Here is a 20,134-nt window from a genome sequence, read left to right as displayed (position 1 = left end):
ATCAGGGTCATTTCATTTAAAAAAATATAGCTATTTCATTAAGATATATAGTATTTTATTAAATCACATGCATATTTCGGCCAAAGGGGAGGGGGGCAAATGCTTTCACTCCCAAATGACGTTCTTATGAGCTGCCCTCCGCCACCGTCACGTCAGTGCTACCAGAATGCCGCCAAATTTTGGCTATAATGAATGAATAATTAAATTTATAAATAGGCCTCCCATAAAAGTTTTTCTTAAGTTTTTCATAAGATCAACTTTTAATTGGAATTACGAAATTACTTGAAATGATTAAATATAATATAATAAAATAATTTCAATAATGTGGGTGATTTCTGAAAATAAAAATATTATTATATTAATAAATCGGGCTAATACATAAAAGATCGGTGGGTATTGAATAATTTATTTCGAGAAAATTAAATCGAAAAAGTTGTACATTTATTTTTGTCATATTAAAATTGTAAATCTCGATCCAATTTTTGGCGAACCGTTTTCAATATATAAAAAAAATCTATAATATATATTCTATGAATTTATATTTGTTCTCTTGATTAAGTGATGGTCACAAAATGAAGCGTTAAGATCTTCCGTTTTTTCGGTAGGTTCAGCCGGCGACATGTCTGACGGCGACGATGATTTTATGTGCGAAGAAGAGGAGGATTATGGCCTCGTAAGTCACAACAATATTATATAATTAATTAAAATCGTGTCTGAACAATATTAGCGACATTTGCACAGCAGCACGCACGAATATTGGACAAATGCGATGAAATGTCAGTTATTGCGCCAAACGCGTTATGTTGGTTTGCTGTTCTTGTTCGCGACGATATCGAATAGTGTTTGCATTAATTAATTTGAATCGACGTAGATTTAGTGAATCGTAACTTATTTGTTGTAATTTAGGAATATTCAGAGGATAGCAATTCCGAGCCAGATGTTGATCTGGAAAATCAATATTACAATAGCAAAGCTCTAAAAGAAGACGACCCGAAGGGTGCTCTGGCTAGCTTTCAGAAAGTGCTCGATCTAGAAGGCGGCGACAAGGGAGAATGGGGCTTCAAAGCGTTGAAGCAAATGATCAAGATTAATTTTAAACTGGTACGATTGTTTAAAATCGTCGCCGTCGATGTTAAAAATTAATTAAATTTTATATCTTCAGACTAATTACCCTCAAATGATGGTCCGCTACAAACAATTGCTCACGTACATCAAAAGCGCAGTAACGCGGAACCATTCCGAGAAGTCCATCAATTCCATATTGGATTATATATCGACGTCGAGAAATGTAGGTTGTGTTCATTGTATTTTATAGAGATTTTTTGATTGTTTGTGCAGTATAAGACGTTTCAGATGGAGTTGCTGCAAAACTTTTATGAAACGACGCTCGAGGCTTTGAAGGACGCCAAGAACGATCGGCTGTGGTTTAAAACCAACACAAAGTTGGGAAAATTGTATTACGACAGGGGCGATTTTAACAAATTGGCCAAAATTCTAAAACAACTGCACCAAAGTTGTCAGGTTAATTCTCAAGATTCATATGTACAAAATAATTTTGAAAATTTTAGTATATTGTATTTTATTTTGCGAGGGGCGATCTCAAATTCTCCGGCTTTTTATTTCAATTTTGTTCGATAATCGCTTGGCAAAAGGCTGGAAAATTTTTTACCGACCCTCGTATATCTATATATTCATATATTCAGGCACTCAACAATAGTACTTCATCTTATGTTAACACTTGCAGACTGACGAAGGAGAAGACGATCTAAAGAAAGGAACTCAGCTTCTAGAAATATACGCCTTGGAAATACAAATGTATACCGCTCAAAAAAATAATAAAAAGCTCAAATCTCTATACGAGAGATCGCTTCATATTAAATCAGCTATACCTCATCCGCTCATTATGGGTGTAATACGCGGCAAGTATTATTAGATTTAGTGTAATAAAACGGAGTTTTTTTTGGCAGGTATAACACTGCATACACCACTTTTATATTTACAAAGAAACTCAATATTTTGAAACTCATAATTTAGGAATTAGTTGACGAAATGCATTGATTTTGTTTGGTACTTGTTTATTATCACGACGCCACGTTTAACTTTACAATTGTGAAACGTCTATTTGCTGTTCAAACCTAAACGGATATAATAATATAATAGATAAGTTGGTTAGGTTAGGTTTGGGTTTGAACAAAACAGCAAATGGTTGTTTCACAACTCAAATTTGAGCATGGCACCGTAATAATAAACAAGTACCAAAATTTGGTTTAAATAAAATAATAAGTTAATTTTTCAGTACTTGCAAATTTATTCTAAAAAATTATTTATTCATTTTATTTATTTATATACAATTATAAATGACATTTTTTAAGTAGATTCGTTGCAGGGTTATTCATGGGGTGTTCACTGTTCTAACTGAAGCTCACTCATTATCGCTTGTTCGCACCTGACCTGTTCAAATTTTAAAATATTTGCTATATAAATATGTTTTAAAATTTTAGCAAGTCAGGTGCGAACAAGCAGAAGCGATTGAGCGTTGGGCAGAACAGTGAAACCCCATGAACACAATAAAATAGATTATTGCAGGAATTGTGCGGCTTTTGTTTCTGTACAAAGTTCAAACGATCTCGTTAATAAATATCTTTTTAGAATAAATTTGCCCTTTAACAGAAAAGTACCGAAGAAATCTCTTTTTATTAAGGTTTAAATTTAAATATTGTTTTTATATTTCTTTTACTAAAATATATTGATATAATATTTTTTTTTATTATATATATATATATCTAGTTTCAGAATATTCAGTTGGCTTTTAAATATTTTTTAACCAATTAACCGAGCAGGATGTATTATTGCTTCCTGCATAAACAAAGTCGTAATGAGCAGGATGTAATAATTGTTTCACGAGATATTTTTGATATGCCTCTTCGGGTGGAACAATTTATTTTGTCACAGTAATGCATAAGTCATCATACCACATGTTTATATTCTATTTATGTATTCCACTAAGGCAGATGCAAATGCGCGTGTTTTTCGTATATAATATTTTTTTATAAACTAATCTTTTAACCTATTAAAATGCAACCTTCAAAACTCAACCATCAATGATGACGAAATAATAAGCCCAACAAACAAAAAACGAAAACGTGTTATAACTTCATCAGAGTCAGAATCGGATAGTGATTATGAATATGCTACCGATGTAAGTGATAATAGTGAAACTGAAGATGACAAAAAAGAAAACAATACTGGCAATATTATGGATGACTTATTTCGAAAATTCATCGAAACTATCATGTCCCGTAGATTACCAGCAGCGGACAAAGTGGGTAGAAATTACTCGACCCGTTGGTTGATTATTATACGACCCAACGATTAAAAACCACCGATAAAATAATTTCAACGTATACACCAATACTAATCAAATCATTTGATAATTTTTTATTTTTTTTATTCAAAAATTATCAATAAAAGACATGTCAATAGAGCATTAACATAGCTTTCGCACGTGCCCCCTATTGCTTCATTGTATGTGTGCAAGCATGGTGGTGGCCGGTATAAAATCGACCAGTACCTAATTTTTATAAATATCACCACGTAAGCCGACAGTAAATTGGTTTAGATGACCACTCAAAAACAATATAGACATACCCCTAAATAAGTGATGAAAAGTTAAAAAAGTCAATCATGGATTATAGATATTCTCAAGATTTTGAGAATATTTAAAAATTGTTTCAGCTTCATTTCAACTAAAAATTAAAATGATTCTTTTCAAAAGAGTTCAGGAATATCTACAAACCATTTACAGTTACTCTCTTGCCTTTTTTCAATTGTCAATTCACAATGATTCCCTGGAAATTTAAAAAAACTGGCCATCACCTTCCAAATTTACAAAACTTTTTTAGTGGACTTTCACATATTATTAACCATTGTTTTGTATAAACAGTATTTAAAGCTGATGAAGCCCCCGTGAACTTTGCTCTGCTTAATTCAGATAACTATCAAACGTTAACTGCCAACATTTTGCCAGACTAATTTGCTAACAATGATTGAAATCTACCAAACTTTTTAAATTACCCTCAGAACACAATATAATGAATCACTTTTTTCGTATTATAGAATGTGGTGGTAAGATGCATCTACGTGAAGGTGAATTTGAAAAAGCTCATACTGATTTCTTCGAAGCGTTCAAGAATTATGATGAATCTGGCAGTCCTCGACGAACTACTTGTTTGAAATATTTAGTTTTAGCCAACATGTAATATATCTCTAATTTTTCACATTTAAACATTTTACATTTTTCTGATCGACATATTAATTTCAGGCTTATGAAATCTGGAATCAATCCGTTTGACTCCCAAGAAGCTAAGCCATATAAAAACGATCCTGAGATCCTCGCGATGACGAACCTCGTTGTGTCGTATCAAAACAACGATATAAACGAATTTGAATCTATTTTGAAACACAATCGTAACAATATTATGGACGATCCGTTCATTAGAGAGCATATTGAAGATCTACTCCGAAACATAAGAACTCAAGTATTGATCAAACTCATAAAACCGTACACTCGCATCCATATTCCGTTCATATCTAAGGAGCTTAACATTGACGCAGCCGAAGTTGAAAGTTTGCTCGTCTCTTGCATATTAGACAGGTGAGTCCATATACAACAATTATTTTAGAATGCCTATTGATCGTTTGTTATTATTCCAGCACCATCCGCGGTCGCATAGATCAAGTCAATCAAGTGTTGGAATTAGACAAACAGTCTCGCTGTGCGGCAAGATACAACGCTCTCGACAAATGGACCAATCAGCTCGCATCTCTCCACTTGGCCGTCACAAATAAAATGGCTTAAATCAACACAGACGCAAAATCTACTGATAATGTAGATAACCCCTAACTCTTGCGGATTGAGCACGCTTTGATCGATTGAGCGATGTTTGTACATTTGTGATCGCATTGAAAACTTTATCCTTTGATATTAGCAATTAAATAATACAATACTCGTTTTAGATCGATGTTTTACACTATTGGGTTGTGTTATTTTACTGCTTATTAAAGCGTTTCAAGCTCTATAATAATCTGAAATACGTGAATAACATTTTATATAATCGTTTCGTTTATTGGATGTATTTGCATTAAAAAAATAAAGTAAAACCATTATTGTATGTTCTTTGTTATATTTTTCAATATCAAAATATAAAATTAACGCTTCACAACTTAATTAATTCATATTTTTATTGTTAATAACATAAACGAGTCGTCGAGTTCCAAAAATTGCGACTATTTATATACATATAATCAGTAGTGTACAAAACAATTACAGATAAAATTAAAGATCTTGAATACATTATGGTTGAAAAAAATAAGTCTTCTAAATAATTCACTAAAGACACATTAAATATGTACCCCATAAATAATAAATTGCTGTGACAAATCAATATAAATTTACATATACAGTAATACTCAACTTACACATTTTGCATGAATACATAAAATGTCACAAATCCAAAAGTTATAAAACATTATAATTTATGATAAACAACTGATATCGACAGATCTGTTCAAATTGAAAATAAAATATATACACATACATTTATTATTATAATGCATATACATTACAAAAAATATGCAAAAATAATAATAAATTGTTGACAATTACTTAAAAAATAAAGCAGTCATTTCCTTCTAAAAAACTTGAGTGTGGTATTCACAAAATATCACAAATTTTATTGCTATCTACATAAACTCAACCATTTTAAATGAAGAAGTTGATAAAATAAGTGAATGGTTTAAATGCAAATCCTTATAAATTTGAACATAAAGCCAAAAAATTGCCTTTCCGTCGTCTGCACTGTTAAACTAAAGCCAATAATTTGGCTTAAATTGAAGGTTTAAAAGCCATCTTCATTATTTGCATATTTTGAAACTCAATAACTCAAATTTAAAAATAAATGCGATTAATACAAATCACAATAAAATGTCTCAAAAGTTGAATTGTTAATTACGTTAATAAGAAAATGTCTTATAAAATAATAAGTTTAACTTCAAAATGGACGGATTATTGAGACTAGTTTTTTTTTTATATAATATATACATTTTTTTAATCATAATGTTTCATAAAATAATCTTCATTCTTAATTAGTTAACCTAATATGGCTTTGTAACACTTCATCGAAAGCATCAATCTAAGACTTGATCATGTAACCAAGGTCTAAAGATCGGCAGCATGCTCGGGTAATGCGTTTCCGGCTTAAGTGCGTCGTCGGCATCTCTGAATGGATAAGTGGCGAGCATGATTGGCAACTGGAGCTTCACTTCTTTCTCTAAACTCTTAGGCTCGATTATAAACTGTTGAATAATATTCACATAAAAATATGTTGATTTTAATCGCGAGTCTTTTGAGAACTTACATATACGTCGTATTGTATTTTTATCAGATGACATCCTCTGAGGTTCGTCGGAGGAAGTGGCGGTACGTAGAGTAATTCGTTGTTCCATTTGTCTTCTTCACCCGGTCGAATCTTGCCTCGTGATAGTCCTGCGAGTTCTCTTCGTTCGGTTTGTATCACTTTACCGTGTGCCATATACTGAATCGTCTGAAAATAAGTTTGAATGCTATTTTAAGTACTTTAATTTTTATTTTGCATAACTACAACTGGTGCGGTGTATTGGCTGTACGACTATGTTAAGTACACTTATATATTACCTCAGTAAGAGCAGCTCTTGTGCTCTTAATGGTCGTTCTACTATTGTTCATCACAGTAGCGGTAATAGCGATGCTCTCGCCTGGTACGTATCCACCTCTGTCTAACGTCACTCTACAGATCAACGAACCAGAGCCGATACAACCAACGCCTAAAGTATGCTTGACGTCACATTGAAAAGCTTGCTGAAATAAATATATTCAATTACACACTTATAGTATCAATACATGTTGTTTTTATATAAATGTATATGCAATAAAGCCTCAAAGAAGATGGAATTTATCTTGCGATACGCGCCTCCATTGAGAAACTTGCTTCTCTATCTGGTTACCAAATAATGCAACTGAATCGCTTTTAATAGAAAATGTTTCTGAGATATTTGTACACGAGGGAATATAAATATCATCCGTTTTTATTAACCAAAAAAATCCTACAATGTATGCTAGGAGTTGCGTCGATGCATATTCTTCAGAGTCGTGTCGACGAATATACTTGAGAAAGCACTTCTCCAATATACTGGTAGGGAATATATACTACAATCTTGAGATTTGAAAAACATCGTTTTTGTGTGCAACCACATGCATAAACAGTATTAGAGAACTCCCCAACAAGCACGCTCGGTAACGAGCGTTCCCACTGCGACGGCACGATTTTATTGCTTTTGACATGGATTTTTTACTTTTGTTGTGGATTCTAAGCATGGGCGTCATTTGGAGGGGGGGGGGCTTTAGCCAGAAAAATACATGCTTTAAACAGCCTGATGCTAGTTAAGAAATAAAATTGATTCACCGTTATTAGTTGGTTTAACTTAGAAAATTTCCCTATGTCAACACACTGTCGAATATATTGATCCACGTATCTGCTAACGCATTAATAGGATTTTTTGACCTGTTTCATCCAACAATGAAAAATTGACAGATTAAAATCAAGCAAACCACATTCTTAGCACTAAAGGCTATTTTTCTAGGAATTTGTGCATGCAGATGTATGATCTTAAGATGTATAGCAAAAAGAATTATCCCAAATTCTTTTAGTAAACATTTTTAAAATACATATAAGCTAAAATTATAATCGATACGTACAGATAAAATTGGCGGTTCAAGGTTCAAATCGATGGGATTCATAACAATGAAGACTTGTTGGTTTTTGTGAGTTAAACCATTCGGTTCTCTGAGTGCAGCTTTACAGAAATATTGCACCCAACCATGTTTTCCTAAGAACGTCGATGGCAGACCTGGAGGAAGACCTAATTTGAATGGAAAGCTATGGATTCCTGGCGATAGAAGCGTCGGTCCTTGGCCTGTAATAATAAGTATATATGACAATAAACACAATGACTAGGTAAAGAATACGCTGAATAAATAAAATACCTGGTTCACCCAGAAGCCTCATTCTAAAATCAATGTAATTTTCTTTGTCATAAATCCTCTCTTGTCTCGCTGATCTAACACGAACGACTCCCTCGCCGACAACATGAAAATGAAGACCTACATAGCACGAACAAATCGTTAACATTTATTAGCCATAAAAATGAGATTACATTAATTTATAAATTTATTACAGATTTGGAAATTGCACATTTAAACTTCAAACACATTGAGCAAACATCGGTCGACCTATTGATCCTATTTCTTTTCTCGATATTTTTTTCTCACGCGCCGGAAGCGACTCAACTTCGTTAAATATTCAAAATAATTAACATATAAAAGTGGGCTCACTTAACAGTATTTTTGTAACGTAATATATTCTGATCATTCGGCGAAGATTATAAATATAACTGACGGTTTGTAATTGAACTCGCGAATCTAATAATTCTTAGCACTTATATAATCCCAGGAATTGATCTTCGGGAACCGAGAATTTTTTATACATAGCCTGTATTTTATTGTCAATAATTTTATTTTATTTTGGTTAGTTTTTAATTAAACGGTCAGTAATTATTTTATTTTTGTTTGCGAACAAATTGCTGCGAGAGCTCAAAAAAGTATTTATTTAAATTTTTGTTCAGGGAGGACAAAGGGGAACAACGTTTTCGAGGAGGATGTCTGATCACCTGATTTAAGAGCATAAGTGACCAAACCTTTATTCCAAGCGGGTGACTTGCTGCTGGAATCATTTCTGTCGGTCTATCAGTGATAGAATCGCCAGCCATTTCTAATGTTGCTTTATACAAATGTGGTTAATAAATGATAATATAGTTTTTGTAATGGTTAAATTCGAAATATTATTATTATTATCTTCAAAGGATCTATACCGTTATTTTGTTTAGACAGACGTTTTAGCACGAGATATTGGGTATCTCATACAAAGACACGGGCGACTGCAAATAGTTTTGCGGTCGACTGGTCGATCGCGATAGACGCACTAGTCACCTATTTAGTATTTAGGAAAATGTCCTCAAAGCTATGAGATACATTTTTACGTTCCTCAATTCTACTAAATAAAAATCTTCAATATTAAACTTTTACGTAGACTAGAATTGATATATTGCGCTGGTTTTTTGTCGCAACTTAAAAATGTAAGTGTAAAATCACAAAACTACCCTTAATCAAAAAGTTATTATATTATTTATTGTCGTAAATTTAATAAAATTTCCATAAAGTTTTTTTTTTAAATTGCCTTGTAAATGTCTGTGTTGTAAAATAAGTTAAAATATTCTCTTGAATATATTTATTTACTAAAATAAAATATTGTTTCACACAAAAAATATACTGTTTTTTTCTGGAGAGAAGTTTTATTATTAAAAAGGCTAAAAATATTATAGCATGCATAATTGAAGCATATTTACGAATTAATGCTATACTTCTGAAATATTTTATCTTAATATTGAGTTTCCTTTCTTTTAGAAGATTGCGCTAATTTCTAATAAAAAATCAAGCAGCGCCGTTTTTGAATTGCAGCCAAATTGAGAAGCATGCGAACCAATAATTAAAAAAAAAGTATGTTTGTGGTAAGTGGCAACATTTTTTTTGCAGCCAAATCGAGAAACAATAGTCATTGTGGCGCCAATTTTAAGTAAAAAATTTTAGCGTTTCGCCTTGCGTGTGTGACTCCAGGCCAAATAAAATTGTTTTATAATACTTTTGCAATCATTCAAGGCGCGATTATCGCGAAAACTTTCTATTTAACCTATTGTGCGCCTGATAATATTTTAATTGGAGACAATAATAATTTCGCACGGAAGTGATGAGCGTGCGAACTTTGTTAAAATTAGTAACTGGTGTGTCAGCGCGTATTCGTTAATTAAATTCCTAATTAGTAATTTATTATAAATGAAAGTAGACTGAACCATCTGTTTAACTTATAAATTTAATTTTCGCATGTATTTCAATATAAAAAAGCAAAGGCATAATTGTTAAAAATAAATAACGCGACGGATGTTTAATATTTAAAGCATTTGAATTACATATATTTGTTGAGTTTGTCCTGTATATTCTAAGCGCCTCATTATAAATGCAAACATATGTGCAGTAAATCGCTAAGGAATGACTAACCCAAGGCTGGAGTATCCTCTTGGAGTTCGACCAAAACTTTTCCAGACAGAAACTGTCCCGGAAAGTAGAGGAGGGAAGTGTTGTCGAAGAGTATCAAGAACTTCAAAAGTTTCCTCGGCATGTTGTGCGTTTTTTGTTACTGGTATTATGCAGTCAAGATGGCACTGGTCATCAACTGGTTCGCTTTCGTGCACAATAGAATCGTTTATGTGGCGACCATAATGGCGAGACCATCGGTGGTATCGGACGCAATTCGTACGCCAGATATGGCCACTTTTGAGACGCGCCCAGACTCAATTGTGTGGATGTGAGGTAATTCCGAGGCCGATCCGAGTTTACCGACGAAGGTAGCGGAGGTTGTGGGCCAGAGAGTGGGGGAGAGACCGCCCACCTGCTCAGGTGAACACGTTTCTAAACCGAGTCTGACGATACGCCTATGATTAATAAAAATAAATACATTTTAGCATATTTTCACATTTATATACTGTACAAAATCCTTTACTTTATTTTCATTAACAGATCATGTATGCAGATAATAAATAATTATGTATTATTTAATTACAATAATCTACAAAAGTGGCATTTCAGTTTTAGTAAATAACATACTTGAATTTATCATTCATTTTTATTGTATTATATATTATAATCATATGTGCCGAAAGCATAAAAAATTAATTAAGCAGTCTTAAATTGTTAGAAAATTCCTAGCACAATAGATATTTTATGTTGAAATTAATTCCAAAAATATTTATAAAAATAATATATTCATCATTGTTCGATTTGCATAAAAACATATAAAAAATAGTAAAGATCTCAAAACAGTACGCCAAAAATATTGTAATTATTATAATCACATTTCTTACAAACAAATTTTCAGTCATTTTGTGGTTGCGTTTCAAGAAATATCACGTAAATCAAGGCATAGAACGAAAATTGTAATAAATCGATTGAATAGTACTCATGGGAATTTTTAACGTTTCCTTAACTTAAGAAGTAAAGGAGCAAAATGTTCAGCGATACGCGTGTATAAAAGGCAACTCAAGACACACCGCATGAGCAGTGGAAGAGGTTCCAGATGTAAGTCAAGTGCAAAAAGTGGTAGTACGCTATTGCGTTTATATATCGCCGCGCTACACGTGTTGAAACAAAGTGTATGATTTGGAGTATTAAAAAATTATTTTTCTTAACCGCGTAAAAGTGAAACCATATAAAACGAACACCGCAAAATCGACGGATAAGTGTATATATCATTCTATCGTATACATTAAGTCGTTTATATCATTCTTTGCAACTAAATGTGTCATATATTTAACTACCGAATGAATGCATTAACTAAAACTGTCATTATTTTTTCATATTATATAAATTCAAACGAAATATTTTATTTGAAATCATTTCAATACTTCAGGGTTTGTCCGCTTTTCGGTGTTTCATACCAGGATGATGATGGCGCGTTTTTGTATTTTTGCACCTAAAAATTATATTTTGACAATGTTGTTTTTCTTATTTTAAGATTTAAATAATTCAAAAACTCTTCATAGAATTTCGTTTCAGACAGAAACTTTAACAAAAAAAAAATGTGGTAATTTGACTGATACATCTACGATTGAAGAAGAAAATGATATACAGTGTGATTTATTAAAAATTAAATATTAAAGAACTAGTGTCACCTATGAACAGACCAAAACGGAAATACATATGATGGAAGTTATCAGTAACTTTGCTAGGAAGTTGTTTAGATGTAAATCTTTGCCTATGGATTCATAGGTGAATGATTTACATTAGGAGCTACTTGAAAGATATGATAATTGGTATAAAACCAATTTCCAACTTCTTACGAAAATTATTATTTCATTACTGCAATTTTGTAAGAATGTTAGATCACTAAAAAAAATCATTTTAATCGTTGATATTTTGTCGAGGCTTTTATGACATAATTATATTACTAATTTGATGGAAATAAATACGGAACAAATATTGCGATTTACTTTGATATAACAAGTAGCATTAAACATATTCACCTTTTTAGCTTTTATAAAAATTATAAATACCAGAAAGCACCAGTAACTTTGTGACGGTTAATCGCGACTTCCCACATAGGAGGTCGAACGTCCGATCAGATAAGGATCGCAGTTGCCAACTCGCCGAAACTCTTGGCCTAATGCAACTATCTTGCACTTCCTGTGTCCTGATTGATGAATTAAAAGAGAGATTCACTAAGCAAAAGGTTTACTTCAACGTTTAAATACATAACAATAACAAGCAAAATTTTATATTTCTGTTAGCATGTACATTTACATATATTTTTTACGCATTACTTTTTTCTATAAAAAAATGCCACTACTAAGCGCTTATGCGTTTTTAGTCAGACAAAAAAACAGCTTCCTAATATTCTATTATATTAGTTTTATTGTCTTATTTTTCCATATCATTAGCAAAATAATTTAAAAAACTAGTAGTAATATTAATTTCAATATAAATATTACTATTAGTTTTTTTTTAATTATATTATTTCACTAATCACTGCCTTACCACCAGATCGTTACTATAATATTGGAGTAGGCGCAAACTTACATCATATGCACACTTCTAACTTCTGCCATCGCTGATTTCAACTAATACACACATTCTATGTAAATAAATAATTTAATGTTATTGTCAATACATAAAAAAGTCAAGCTTAAATATGAAATGTGTGTACCTTATAAAAAAAATTTCATACACATACATAAATACTTGATATATATTTGTGTTTTAAGCCCACAACCGGAAACAACAGTGCAAAGAATTCCATGTGGGTGATCAACATAATGGACTTTGCTAAAAAAGGATCTTCGTTAGACAATAATATATAAGTTATATACAAGTATATTCATTTCTAACTGATGCACAGTTGCAATAAAAAATATTATAATATTAAAAACTTATTATGATTGGGGAAAAAAGTAAGAAAAATTGTAATTTAAAGAATTTTAATTCATAATTATATATTTATTAAGTTAAAAATAATTTACATTTAAAATAATTTACAATTCTGCCAAAGACAAAGCTTTTGAAATTCTTACAGATCTCTCCGCCGGTCTTTTAGCTATATGTTTACCGTAAATCAAAAAATCTATCTCTCCGAAATGTATTTTAAACAAGGATCCCTCTTTAGGAATCGTTTTTACAAGATTGTCTTTACACACAAGTTTAAACGTGTTCTTAGTTTCTATCAAACATATACCGCACAATCCCACCAGACTCGGACATTTAGATTCCTCGACAGAAATTAATGCGCCGTGAAAGTCTGATTTATAAACAGTAACCGAGAAGCTATCCCATCCTTTTTCGTGTATTTGAGGCACAGGTTTTCCGTTTAATTCCAGTTGATTTTTCATATAATCTGTCCAAAGCGCGTTCATTGGGAGCGCATCAACGTACTTCATTCCTCTTCGGGGCAAATGAAACAATCCCATTTCTTTTTTTGCTTTTCTATTCATATACGACACTTTGGACGTTTTTTTTTGTTTTGACTTAGTTTTTGATTTTTTATTAATCAAACCAAACGTTTTTTTAAGTCCTGCTTCAATGTCGCATTTTTCTTTGATGTGTGTGTTGAGAAATTCTTTTATGTCTTCCATTTTATAGATGTATTAGTATTCTAAAGGACAAGAAATAGTAAAAAACCTACAAAAGAAATCACTTGAATTTAATCTATAGTGAATTATTGATATAAATCGTTATATTTACATACCTAACCTAACAAGCGTGCTTTTGACATTTGTATATTTATTGCCATATGAAATATATCAAGAAATGAAGTTCTTAATATTATCTCTTTTATTTTTGTGAACGATAATTAAATTTTGCATCGCGAATTGCCAGTTACGATATATTTGTATCATTTTAATACTTGATACAAAAATATTAAAAAAATACAGTGCGAATTTTATATCCTTTTATTTTTACATTACTTAATATATACCCTTTATTTACAAACGTAAGCAGTGACTGATTAAAAAAAAATCTTGCCTCTAGGTGCAAACTGATTATGCTAAACAATGATTAAAAACTTAAACAAAATTTATAAAACATATTTTTTTAAGTTCGCTTAAATAAATTTAACTATAATATTATATTGAAATTTAATTTAAAAATAATATTATTGCGTATTTATTAAATAAATAAAAAGACTTTTTCAAATGCCATATTATTAGAAAAATGATATTTTTTAATTCCTAAAAATCAATGAGGTACCTAAATATCATTTGCCTAAAGTGCATACAAATAAAAACCTAACTAACCAGTGGTCAATAATCTTGCAGACTACAATTTTTTTAATTTGATTAAACAGTGATGAGCGTTGACATCTTGGACGGATTATACGTATTGCAAAAAAATCCAATCCCCAAATACACGCTTCCTATCTACCGTGTTATCTGAGAGTTTACTGTATTTTATTTAAACCCTATTAGTGTATTACTCCTGAAAATATTCTTGCTCATCCTTCATCAAAACGATCCTTAACATATACTATATTTTCATTATTTAAATCAAAATAAAAATAAAACAATAACTCAATACTGTAGTTTTTAGTATTTAATTTATTTTTTCAGCATAATTTGGTGGTTTTTTTAAGGCTAAGAAGTTTGCTTTTTATTATATGATACATGCAAATTTTAAATTCTGTGTTATAAAGTATTTTTTAACCAAATTCTGGTGGACAGGTGATGTAATCGGAATTATATATAAATCAAGCCGCTGTAGTAAATTTTTTATTGAAAGCTTACAATTTAGTTACATGTTATATAATGATGATATATGTAAGAGCACGACGGACGAGGCACCGCCGGTCATCATCTTTCCGTCGAAATCCGCCAAAAAGAATGTTTGGGCATAATAAATAAATAAATAAATAGTTCCCACAATATTTTTATATTTTATACTCGTACTAGAAATTACTAAACTTTATTTAAATTTAATTATGTTGGCCTTTTTTACCATCAAAGTTAAATTATTAAAATGTCCTGACATTTCATTTAAAAATAAAACTTTCAAGAACAATTATTTGCAAATTATTATAAATAATTCAAATATATGAATAAAGTGTATAAAATCAGAATAATCTGACATACTTTCTTATTTTATTTAAATTTACAAACAAAAAAATGAATTCTTATAAGATTTTTTCGTATGGCAGCACTTTCATTACTGAGAAAAGAGCGCGATTGTCGCAGATCTCGCGAATCACGGCATAAGGCTGCGAGATAGATCTCAAAATGAGTTCCAAATATGTTCTGGTTTGTATTATTAATACATTTTCAATTTTTGATATACACATTTGCACCATTCGCCATTTAAAAAGCAATAAAAACAAAAAACATTAGCATCGATTGGTTTGACAGTTGAACAGCTGTCTTACCATTTTTATATCACATATTCAATACAAATCTAACGTTTCAATTATACTCGTTTTTTACCGTTGCGAAATACGACATTCACGATTCAACCAATAAACTCATTCTTAATATGTCTTTTGTACAATTTTAATCTACAGTTTAAAGAAACAACTATCTCACTTATACATTTATGTGGCCTCAAAAATTAACGTAACAATATAGTTTAGATACTTTTCGATGTACAAGTATACAATATATGTTTTATAAAAATATGTATATTCTTATTTAAACCATACTTTGTCATTATTCTATTGAAACAAGTTAAGTTATAGAGTTTTTTTTAATGAACTCCTTGATAAATTAGATATTATGTGAAAAAAAATCTTTGGTTCTCGACATTTTACTATTAGAAAATAAATATTATTTCATTCTTCTGCTTTCCTATATGAAATTTAGGAAATCCATTATTTTTTATTTGGAAGCCACTACAAGCATAAGTTTAGTTTTCGAACATACAATCAAATAATACTGGACCCATGAACCAGTTATCAAAAAAAATGGTGTCCCCTATTTGTTGCATTGAATTTATAACTAAGCCTGATATTCTTAAATTTTTATCAATGTCTACTTTTACTTGGCTTATTTTTTTGATACAATAATATCTGTCACCACATCATAATTTATTTTATTTCAAGACTTAGATGCAGTGTTAACTCAGATAGACAAAGGACTTGTCAATACATATATTTTAAAACAGATTAAACACTGCTTGTATGAGATGATTTTATTGGTTCTTATAATAATCTTATTTAAAAAATGTAATGTAATGTAAAGTAAAAGAAAAAATATCTTGAGGCAAAAAAATGGATTCATTGATCAATACTCTTTCTAGCAATGTTTGTAATTTCAAATATGCTAATCTGACAAATTTGAAATGCAACTTTTAAATATTGTTTTTTTTTGTATTCGCAATAGTAAAACCAGTTAACATCAAACCAATAAAATAAAATATAAATTTGTTAAAAAAAGTTTAGGAACCACTAACCTACTTTAAAAATATCGTGATTGTTTCAGGGCTAAATAAAGTACTTCAGAAAATCTTTAAGATAATTTGGAGATTAACCAATTCACGCTTGAATTATTTTTCAAAAGTTGTTCAAAAAACCGAAATTATTTTCTTTTATTTTTTTAGGTAAAAAATAAATATTCAACAAAAAAATAAAAATAACCGATTTTTTAGAACATTTACTCGAAAAAACAGTTTTTTTATAATATATTTATAATAAAATTGAACAATAGAAATAATGATTCATAATACACAATTCCATCTTTGAATAAAAAACCATTTAAGGACCCGTCTTTAAATGGAAGCGTTTAATCAATGTGCACAGGAAAACCAACATATGGTTATGGGATGCAAGTTATAAAAAAGGGACTGCTTAGAATGCTCAAAGGAGGAGGATATTGATTTTCTAAATTATTTTAGTTAATATGGTATTAGTGATATGTTTAGTTAAAGGCCTAAATAAATATGTCACAGTAATAACATTAATGCCTATCCATTAACTGCGAGTATCTGAATGAAAACAAATCAATACTATCCGACAGATAGGTTAAAAGTTGGATAGATGTACTTATTAGTCAGTTGTACACTACTCTCGTTTTTTTCAAAAACGCTGATAATTAGGTGGCACAAAATTATTATGTATGTTTTCTACCAGTAGCTTGAAGAATTGCTTTTCCAAGTATTTCGTGGAAAATAAAAATGAATAATATTTTTATTCTCTTATGTACAGGTATCTGAGAAACATTATTTGGACCCTTTCTATTAAATATGAGTCGATTGCGTTATTTAGCAACTAGAACAATGAAGCGTGCTCAAGAATACTAGGCATTATGTGATTATACAAGGTACACAGTGACCTGCAGCTCCTTATTTGATGCGTGTATCGCAATACAAATTCCAAAATCTTAGAGGTTTTATTGCATATGTTTTCTATATGCTGATGAATATGTATTCTGCTTGAAATAGGACACTCAAATTGATTACAGAGGTAATTTGAGTACAGAAGAGTGTGCGATGAAGCATATTGCTATTAATATCATAATCAAAATTAAGTAGTGATTTTGTTCTAGAAATAATAATTTCATCAAAAGTTTTTTAAGACAAAAATCACAAATAACAAACATAACATGAATAATAAGAATAAAACAGAGTGTCTATATTGTATTTGGATCTATAAAATTATGTACCTTATTTTCTGCCTTTCAGAAGGAACTAGAACAAGCAATTAAAAGCTCCGTAATAAAAAACTTCCTTTCTCATCATTGTCTTAAAATCGATTTTAATAATAATATGAGTTTTGTCATTGGTCGAAATGGTAGCGGACAAAGGACCATTTTAACAGCACTTTTCATTGGTCTGGGTGCTAGTGCTTCTTCTATCGGAGGACGTAGTTTGCAATGTAAGTATCATATATTTTTATTAGAATTATATCTATATATATATACATATATTATATTATTTATGTGTATATTAATTTACAGCTTACATCAAAAAAGGTCAAAATTCAGCTTCAATTGAAATAAAATTAAGAAACAATTCTCCAAATGCATACAAGCCAGACGTATACGGAGATATGATTACAATCACTAGAACGATCAATTCTTCGGGCACTACATTTTGCGAAGTTAAAAGCGTATATGGTACTATTTTATTCCTAACCCCAAAGTTGAGAATGATTGAATTTTTTATAATTACGTGTAATTTTAAGGCGAGATTATATCAACTAAACCCGAAGAAGTCTCCATGATTTGTACGGTGCATAATATTCAAGTTGATAATGCGGTCTGTATACTGAATCAAGCCGATGCTAGGTACTTTCGCGCCGTTGATTCTAAGATAAAATATGGATATTTCAGAAAGGCGACAAATGTAGATATAGTTTTACAAAATTGCAATAGAATTCTCTACAATTTTGCAAAAGCAAATGATACAATTGCTAATAGAAAGAAGGTTTGCTTTTTTCGAATGTCATTTATGTACCATATATTCCATTCTCATGTGTTTTATATTTATAGACTTTTTCAGTCTTGGAAGAACAAGTTAAAAAGTTGAAATCGCCGCATGAAAAACTGAAATTTAAAGAGAAGATTGAAGGTTTACTGAAAACTGTAGAGAAGGAGCTACGTAGTGGTGAGATTGAAAAATTAAGAGCGTCGTTACAAGTTGTTGATGATGACGAACGTACGAAACAAAGAGAGAAAATTAAAACTTCTATTAGAGCTCTCAATAATAACTCTAATGATACTCCAGACATACACAATAAGGTCAGCTTGTTTTATTTTAATTATTTTTGTTTATTTAATAGATTTCTCATAAACGTGTTTTATAGACTTTTTCAGAGCTTGCGGAGAAGGTTGAAAATTTGAAATTATTCCAAAACGATCAATTAAAAACACAAGATGAGATTGAAAATCAATCGAAGAGCGGGGAAAGCGGAGTGGATGACATTCCTCAATTAGACGATATTATGCAGAATGGACTCGCATTTTTAAAACGAATAGAGAAGATTAAAAAAATGTTGATAACGACTACCACCAATTAAAAATGTATTCATAATATTACAAAATATGTATATCTATATACATATTTTTTTTGATAAATATAAAATATTATAATTTAAATGAGTTATTGGAATAGAACTATAAAATCACACGCCTAAAGAAAAATTAGTGTGTTTGTTATATAACTAAAATAATTCTCAATACGAACGTAAAAATGAATGCAATTATAATTTTAACAAGATAGTAATATTTTTTTGCTGCCGTATAATAAAAGAGTCACGTTTGCCCTGTTTTTATTACAATAGTTTTTAAGAAAAAAATAAGTAGCCTAATAAATCACTTAAGTCTAAGTATACATATGTCAATTCAGAAAAAATTATAAATGGTTTCTTGCTAGGACATCAATTTAAATGCATTTTTTTTATCAATCAGATTTTGAATATTTTTTTTATTTGTGCAGCAAAATAAGTTAGATTTTTTTTCGAAGAATTATGTAAATTTATAATATTTTTAGTGACTATATCAAATTATTTTAATGTGGTTCTACATACGCATGCGTAACTTAAAATAATAGCTACCCAAAATTTTAATTTGACTGGAGGAATATGGAGAGAGAGGTTGTTCTAGCCCCAAAGAAAGTAGTGCGTTGAGAAGAGTGGGCAATAAGCAGATTCTGAAAAAATGTTTATTTTTATCGAACATCGATTATAAAGACATTCACTTGCAAAAAATATACATTGTAACTTAAAATTCTGTGCTGCTACTCAGGCCTGCCAAGAGGGGACAAATTCCCGTGGCCCGTACTCCTTGAGAGGCCCAATTCTGGAAGAATCATAGCAAGAATATATGTATATATAAAAAAAGTAAAAACTGACCTCAAATAATGAATCTGAACTAAACTACAGTTGTTTGAGATGTACTGATGTATTTCAGGTATAAGTTCCTTTAGCCCAAGAAATAAAAGGAGCAGAACATTGCCTTC

General features: G+C 30.6%; 4 protein-coding genes across 17 annotated transcripts; 2 read left to right on the top strand and 2 right to left on the bottom strand.

The window, feature by feature from the left end:
- The first annotated feature begins 591 nt into the window (after window positions 1-591).
- On the top strand, window positions 592-5,171 carry alien (COP9 signalosome complex subunit 2 alien). 8 transcript variants are annotated; one of them, XM_088192488.1, is made up of 8 exons: window positions 592-673; window positions 907-1,101; window positions 1,163-1,288; window positions 1,360-1,521; window positions 1,745-1,919; window positions 4,117-4,255; window positions 4,322-4,654; window positions 4,714-5,171. In XM_088192488.1, the coding sequence occupies exons 1-8, from the start codon at window positions 620-622 to the stop codon at window positions 4,856-4,858; spliced, it is 1,329 nt and encodes a 442-aa protein (XP_088048614.1). In that variant the 5' UTR covers window positions 592-619; the 3' UTR covers window positions 4,859-5,171. The 8 variants fall into 8 exon arrangements, with proteins under 8 accessions (XP_088048614.1, XP_088048612.1, XP_088048613.1 ...); XM_088192486.1 differs by having other exon boundaries at window positions 1,360-1,542; XM_088192487.1 differs by having other exon boundaries at window positions 1,354-1,521.
- Vdup1 (arrestin family protein Vdup1) lies at window positions 5,167-10,649 on the bottom strand. Its single transcript, XM_088192490.1, has 6 exons — window positions 10,205-10,649; window positions 8,081-8,197; window positions 7,793-8,010; window positions 6,713-6,895; window positions 6,417-6,602; window positions 5,167-6,354 (listed from the first exon to the last, which is right to left on the bottom strand). Exons 1-6 carry the CDS (start codon window positions 10,323-10,325, stop codon window positions 6,187-6,189), a joined length of 993 nt encoding a protein of 330 aa, XP_088048616.1. The 5' UTR covers window positions 10,326-10,649; the 3' UTR covers window positions 5,167-6,186.
- A 2,510-nt stretch (window positions 10,650-13,159) lies between these two features.
- Pop4 (ribonuclease P/MRP subunit POP4) lies at window positions 13,160-13,978 on the bottom strand. Of its 3 annotated transcripts, none has more exons than XM_088192492.1 (2): window positions 13,941-13,978; window positions 13,160-13,888 (listed from the first exon to the last, which is right to left on the bottom strand). In XM_088192492.1, the coding sequence occupies exon 2, from the start codon at window positions 13,825-13,827 to the stop codon at window positions 13,231-13,233; it is 597 nt and encodes a 198-aa protein (XP_088048618.1). In that variant the 5' UTR covers window positions 13,828-13,888; window positions 13,941-13,978; the 3' UTR covers window positions 13,160-13,230. The 3 variants fall into 3 exon arrangements, with proteins under 3 accessions (XP_088048618.1, XP_088048617.1, XP_088048619.1); XM_088192491.1 differs by having other exon boundaries at window positions 13,160-13,873; window positions 13,941-13,977; XM_088192493.1 differs by having other exon boundaries at window positions 13,160-13,873; window positions 13,946-13,972.
- A 1,401-nt stretch (window positions 13,979-15,379) lies between these two features.
- LOC148231778 (structural maintenance of chromosomes protein 6-like) lies at window positions 15,380-19,196 on the top strand. Of its 5 annotated transcripts, XM_088193168.1 has the most exons (8): window positions 15,407-15,486; window positions 17,858-17,887; window positions 17,971-18,050; window positions 18,133-18,291; window positions 18,360-18,433; window positions 18,508-18,601; window positions 18,667-18,915; window positions 18,981-19,196. In XM_088193168.1, the coding sequence occupies exons 5-8, from the start codon at window positions 18,429-18,431 to the stop codon at window positions 19,191-19,193; spliced, it is 561 nt and encodes a 186-aa protein (XP_088049294.1). In that variant the 5' UTR covers window positions 15,407-15,486; window positions 17,858-17,887; window positions 17,971-18,050; window positions 18,133-18,291; window positions 18,360-18,428; the 3' UTR covers window positions 19,194-19,196. The 5 variants fall into 5 exon arrangements, 4 of the variants coding, with proteins under 4 accessions (XP_088049293.1, XP_088049291.1, XP_088049292.1 ...); XM_088193167.1 differs by having other exon boundaries at window positions 15,380-15,486; window positions 18,360-18,601; XR_015810795.1 differs by lacking the exon at window positions 18,981-19,196 and having other exon boundaries at window positions 15,380-15,486; window positions 17,858-18,050; window positions 18,667-18,844.
- The last annotated feature ends 938 nt before the right edge of the window (window positions 19,197-20,134 follow it).

This window comes from Plectrocnemia conspersa, unplaced genomic scaffold (assembly GCF_051122295.1).
Source record: "Plectrocnemia conspersa isolate PC_06_02 unplaced genomic scaffold, ASM5112229v1 ptg000009l, whole genome shotgun sequence".
NCBI classification, from domain to species: Eukaryota; Metazoa; Arthropoda; class Insecta; order Trichoptera; family Polycentropodidae; genus Plectrocnemia; species Plectrocnemia conspersa.
Note: the sequence above shows the minus strand (reverse complement) of the source record. Positions and strands in the feature narration are given on the sequence as shown.

Excerpts from the sequence above, each read along its gene's own strand:
- LOC148231778 (XM_088193165.1), top strand. The coding sequence starts at position 15,466 with ATGAGTTCCAAATATGTTCTG. Across the intron at positions 15,487-17,857 it reads TGAGTTCCAAATATGTTCTG|AAGGAACTAGAACAAGCAAT; the intron begins GTTTGTATTATT and ends TCTGCCTTTCAG. Across the intron at positions 18,051-18,132 it reads CGGAGGACGTAGTTTGCAAT|CTTACATCAAAAAAGGTCAA; the intron begins GTAAGTATCATA and ends ATTAATTTACAG.
- alien (XM_088192481.1), top strand. The coding sequence starts at position 620 with ATGTCTGACGGCGACGATGATTTTATGTGCGAAGAAGAGGAGGATTAT. Across the intron at positions 4,256-4,321 it reads TATTTAGTTTTAGCCAACAT|GCTTATGAAATCTGGAATCA; the intron begins GTAATATATCTC and ends TATTAATTTCAG. Across the intron at positions 4,655-4,713 it reads GTCTCTTGCATATTAGACAG|CACCATCCGCGGTCGCATAG; the intron begins GTGAGTCCATAT and ends TTATTATTCCAG.
- Pop4 (XM_088192492.1), bottom strand. The coding sequence starts at position 13,827 with ATGGAAGACATAAAAGAATTTCTCAACACACACATCAAAGAAAAATGC.
- Vdup1 (XM_088192490.1), bottom strand. The coding sequence starts at position 10,325 with ATGCCGAGGAAACTTTTGAAGTTCTTGATACTCTTCGACAACACTTCC. Across the intron at positions 8,011-8,080 it reads GAGGCTTCTGGGTGAACCAG|GCCAAGGACCGACGCTTCTA; the intron begins GTATTTTATTTA and ends TTATTATTACAG. Across the intron at positions 6,896-7,792 it reads TTGAACCGCCAATTTTATCT|CAAGCTTTTCAATGTGACGT; the intron begins GTACGTATCGAT and ends TATTTATTTCAG.